This window comes from Temnothorax curvispinosus, unplaced genomic scaffold (genome assembly GCF_003070985.1).
Source record: "Temnothorax curvispinosus isolate PA1 unplaced genomic scaffold, ASM307098v1 QBEX01018025.1, whole genome shotgun sequence".
In the NCBI taxonomy this organism is placed as follows: domain Eukaryota; kingdom Metazoa; phylum Arthropoda; class Insecta; order Hymenoptera; family Formicidae; genus Temnothorax; species Temnothorax curvispinosus.
In genome coordinates this window covers 1-5,177 of record NW_020227805.1, presented here as the reverse complement: position 1 = coordinate 5,177, position 5,177 = coordinate 1, and the positions used below count along the sequence as shown (strand labels likewise).

General features: G+C 41.3%; 2 protein-coding genes across 2 annotated transcripts; one reads left to right on the top strand and one right to left on the bottom strand.

The window, feature by feature from the left end:
* Positions 1–292: 292 nt before the first annotated feature.
* Positions 293–928, top strand: LOC112468073 (NADH dehydrogenase [ubiquinone] 1 subunit C2; the record flags this gene model as incomplete). Its single annotated transcript, XM_025037104.1, has 2 exons — positions 293–463; positions 614–928. Coding segments are annotated over 2 exons (221 nt in total), but the record flags the coding sequence as incomplete, so codon positions are not given.
* Positions 929–1,030: 102 nt separating this feature from the next.
* On the bottom strand, positions 1,031–3,827 carry LOC112468074. Its single transcript, XM_025037105.1, has 8 exons — positions 3,459–3,827; positions 3,193–3,304; positions 2,738–2,865; positions 2,447–2,652; positions 2,079–2,374; positions 1,719–1,965; positions 1,454–1,645; positions 1,031–1,348 (listed from the first exon to the last, which is right to left on the bottom strand). The coding sequence occupies exons 1-8, from the start codon at positions 3,726–3,728 to the stop codon at positions 1,246–1,248; spliced, it is 1,554 nt and encodes a 517-aa protein (XP_024892873.1). The 5' UTR covers positions 3,729–3,827; the 3' UTR covers positions 1,031–1,245.
* Positions 3,828–5,177: the final 1,350 nt, after the last annotated feature.

Sequence of the window (5,177 nt, the reverse complement as noted above, 5' to 3'; positions counted from 1 at the left end):
TATCTATACATTTTTTTTTTTTTTTTTTTTTAGATTTTACTTGGTTAATAATCTATAGTTTACAACTATATATGTATTCAACATCGATTTTATGTGTGGCGAAACGGATAAAAATCAACGACTTTTGGTCAGATTTGAACTCGGATCTTCGGCTCGTTAGAGCAGCGCACATCTCTCGGCGCTATGATCGCCACAATTGATTTGTCATTAGTCTTACTTTATAACGGGATCAGGATTAAATCTGGAATTGTAGGCTTTGAATAACAAGTTTGATAAGTACTTACTGGTGTAGGATCTCAAAGTATATTTTTTTGCTTAGGAATACAGAAGCATATAGCGTGTGTGATAGGAGGATACATTGTATCGCAAATTGCGAAGAAGTTCGTTGAAGATTTTCATGGGGAACGTGACACTAGAATGAGAGATTATATCATACGACATCCGGAACTCTTTCCCGAGCCAGGTAATGTGCTCTTCTCCACTCTTGAAAAGAGAATTAAAAGTGAAAGGATGTACTGTTTGCATTGCAAAATGCATGTATTTTGTCGTTAAGAATCTGTTTATCTTAATTTGACTTGAAATGTTACATGGCTGCTCTTGTTTCTTTTTTCAGAACGTGTTAAATATAGTCAAGTATTGGAAGAGTGGTTCCCGGTGCGTTAATTAATTATTTAAAACCGTTAGAAGTGATTGCGCCATCTTGATTGCGTATCCTGCAGATAGACAGTGCGGTTCGATGCAATGAATGTAGACACGTTGTATATATACTTAAAAATATATATATTTAAAATATATAGCGTTCCGGCTAAAACGAAAACAAGACGCCATTTAAAGTAAGACAAATAAGGGAATGTTGTATATAAGAGTAATTAATTCAAGCTACTCTCTCTGCTGTCCTCGAGAAATAAAAGGCAGATTTTTTATTAGATTTTATGTAGCATCGAGACGTTTTATTTTCTCTTTCAGATTGAGCGGTACACACTTAACGTATTAATAGATGCGAACGCTGTCGAGCATACGGAGATAGGTGTATAAGTTTACGCATACTGACTCGTACATTCGAGATGCAAATTGAAATTTTATAAGAGGTTTCTCCCATATTAGAAAGTGAGATGCTTGACGCGAGTAGTAATCGACAATGGATCTCTATATCACGCGCACACTCAAGACATCTACTTTTCTTTTATGACAACGAAACGCGAATCACTTGCGCTAAATTAAATCTAATTCACTCGAGTGACACTCCTATTTCTTTTCAGGATTGTAATTATCGTTGTATAGTCCTGTACCCTTCGAGTCTCCTAACCAGGGATACTTGTTCGGGCACTCTCTACACGTTTCCATATACCTGTTAACAATTAACATAAATATAGTTTAAATATAGTTTGCTAAAATATTTAGTAATTATTTAATAATTCTATAATGTTTCGTCGACAGTTGAATCAATTTTTACCTAGTCGTTGTGAAATTTGCTTCGGCAGGCTTGAAGTCTAAGGCGCACTTGTGCGCATTGTTGCACGGCGGTCCGGGCAAATTCTCTTTCTTTTTACACGACCACCCTTCGAAGTTGTGCAGTGCTTTAATCGGTTTTGGATCGGTCATCCACGTTAACGCCTGCGTGGCGGTTACGAAGTAAACGTCGGGTCTGTAAATGTCCCAGGTTTATTTTAAAATATCGAAATTCTCGATAGACATATGCTTTATGCATGATGACTCACAGCGTTACCACCCAATCGAGAAATTTCGACAGACCGCGTTCCAATTCCTTGATTTGGAACCAATTGGTGTGGAAAGGCATCATGTACGGCGCTCTGTTCTGTTCGTAATATCTGTTGAAGTCCTCCTGCAACCAGTCGAACACTTCCTCGGGATCGTGATTATGAAGAACGCATTGATCCAAGTAAGGACAATGTCCACCTTCGTAACTCTCCACATAATGTGCATTCAGAGGTAGTTCCCAAATGCCTGCGATAATGGATAAAAGTTTCTTTAAAAATTCCAATATCAAATGCATTATTCATTATATTTCTGTTCTACGTTGAACAGACGAGACTAGATCTTCGTTACGATTCTATTACCTTGGAACGATTTGGTAGGACAAGTACCCGCTTTACATTCGTGCGGAATTTTGTAGTCAAGGGTGTACGGCCAGATCGGCACCTTTAGCGGCGAGATACCTATGCTGCTGTCGTATATGTATCCAAAGTCCTCGAGCACTTTGTACTGAGTGTTGCGACCGGGTTTCAAGTAAGGCGCTCGCATACCGACGACCTCGCCGGTTGAGATATTACTGAAGTGCTTCAGTATTTCGCGCATTCCAATCATCTCGCCGACCCACTCCTCGTAGCCTTTGTCTTCCAGGCCTTTCTGGAGTCTGAAAACATTTTACCTCGTCAAGCAAAATAATCCTAAAAGTACGCACCCCAAGTATATTCGCGTTACTCACGAGATCGTCTCGGTCGCAATCTCGTGTCCGTCGTGCGCCAGGCTCTGGACCATATTGTAGTTGCAGTACTCGTGAGAGATGAAGAACGTGCCCCTCAACGGACAGTTGTTGGGATTCAGGCGATCTTGGGTGAATATCTTTTGATAGTGATCGAAGTTATTGTGATTTATCGCACCATCGAACGTCATTATTATCATTTGCGGCGTCTGGAATCATTCAGGTCGTTGTATTTACGTTTGAACCGACCGATAGATCACATCACGAGGATTTGCAATCAGGTAGCCGTTTTACCTCCTCCGGTTGAAGACCACCGGGAATGATCGTGCCGTCTCTGGAACAGAAGCAGTACGGCAGCTGGCAGTTCGACGTGTCGCAGCGCTCGGCCAAATCCGTCGGTGGCTCGGTGATCGGTGCCGGCGCTAGAAATTAAAGGACACCATCGTTAGAGCTGTGAAGCCTGTGAAGACCGCGCCAACTACTCCCGCTGGAAATTATATATTTTGACGAATAAACAGAGACGAAGGGGTCTATTTTGTAAACGTTAACGTTATCAGCTTATCTATTATATCCACGTAATAATGTTGTTAAGATTTACAGAATAGGCCCCTAGGAATGGCGATCTCAAAAAGCAACAACTGTATCGTTAGAAAAATCACTTTTTGAAGATCCGCGGTTTTTTCTCTAAATCTTGTTCGTTTTATAAAATCAGTGTAAAATATCTATGTAAAGTAAAAGTGTTCGCTTACTGGCCTCGATGGGTCCGCATCGCGCCTCATTTCTGAAGGTACAGAATTTGCTGATGTCGTCGAAGTGCAAGCCCGACGGACATCGGTTCAAGTAAGGATATCCATCGACGCACTTTTGATGGAAAACAAATTATGAACGTACAATCACGAGGCGAATAATCGTAGCAGAGATGAATAATCGAGAGCTGACCGATAATAAAAGTAATCCAAAATAATGTGCTAGATATAATATTGTTACCTGATAAATTAATAATGATATGAATTACCTGATAAAACCTCCTACAGGTCGCTGGATCGGCGAAGTTACCGTTACCCTGGCCCTCGGGACACTTGAATTCCTCGTCTTTCTTATCCTCGTCCTTTTTGTTCTTTTGACAATGTACTGAGGAAATAAAAGAAATCGTGATACAAGAGGTAATAGTTCTCCATTGATCCACAGAAAATATGCACGAGCACGCTTCCTGTACATAAATACATTGTAAGAAAGGATTTCTCTCTCTCTCTCTCTCTCTCTCTCTGTCCTTTTTTCCTCTCATAAAAGTAACGAAGCGCTTCGTAATTAACTGTAATCCTAGTATTTTTCGATCTTTAACGCTCGTTTGCGACTAAGTCCCAACATTTTATTTGTTCCCAGGAGAAGATCACGATCGCGTGCGATCGTATAGATGATTTAATGCTCGAAAGCTGTTAAACTGAGAAAATGTCAAGGTTGAGGATTGCTCACTCTCGAGACACGTTTACGCCCGAGTGTATTTACGCTTTTGTATTCAGAATGGGGCCGGCTGGGCTGCTGGCTATCAAGTGCCTACGTTCCACTTTTACCGCGTTCTTTCTGTCAAGCGTTGTTACGCTCCGGAGCCGTGCGTGATTACGCCCGGCAGCGCGGTGACAAAACGGTGACTTTAATGAATGGACAGGCTGGTAGCCTGTCGTAGAGTAAAATTTAATTTTGCATGCAACACATGTAGAATGCGTCCTGAGCGTTTCTTTATTAAAAATAACGAGATTTCTTACATCTCTTCGATCTATGACCGACTAATTGTCATTTTGTTACATCAGCAGGACAGGGACGAGGATGATGTCTGGCGTATATGCACGCGGAGCTTCGCACGCGTGTAGAAAATATGGGCGGGAGAAATTCCAGGAGAGAAGTTTGAGAAAGCGAGAAACGTGATTGTGGGCATTCCAATATGTTTGGACACGTGAGTGCGCACGGACGAGCGTTTATGCGTCTTTCGGTGAAAACGTAAATGCGTTAAAAGCGTCTAAAAAGACGAGGTGGAATCGCATTAGCATAATACCTACCACAACGAATTTCCAAGCATTAGCATATTTCAGAATCCAGCCCCGCGCGCGTTTCTTTTATCGCGCCTTTAAACCGGAAATTTAGAACTGCGTCAGATAGAAATCTCTGTAAGGCAGTTAAACTGATAGTCATATAGAATGTTAAAGCCCGTCATTGACACGCGCGAAATGCCAGCGCGCTAATAATATCTTCGGCGCTTAATGTTAATCCGGATTCCGCAATAGACGTAAGAGTTTAAGTATATAAACTCGTTAAACTCGGTCCTACGCCGCGATGCACCGTTATTTAGCTGTCCAGCCGAGCGTGCATGCAATCGATTTATACGAAACGCGTGAAGAATCTCTAAGTGCCGGAAGGAGTTCTTCACAGCTTATATTCCAGACGCGCCACATGCGCAAGCGGCTGCATTCGCGCAAGAGTTGCACAAGTTTTCGCGAAACTCAACACGCGTTCGCGGTAATAAATAATGGATATGCTTTAATGAATAAAATAAATTTTCGCCAGTAATAAAATATAATCAGTCTTTAATGATCGGCCTGACTGGCAATATATTAAAAATTATAACGACGTTTCGACCTCTATTTTGGGTCCTTATCAAGTTTATGATGGATCAACGTGCGTCAAACAATATAAAATTAATCATCGTTACGTTTTAACAAGGCGGATGGAAAACAGATAT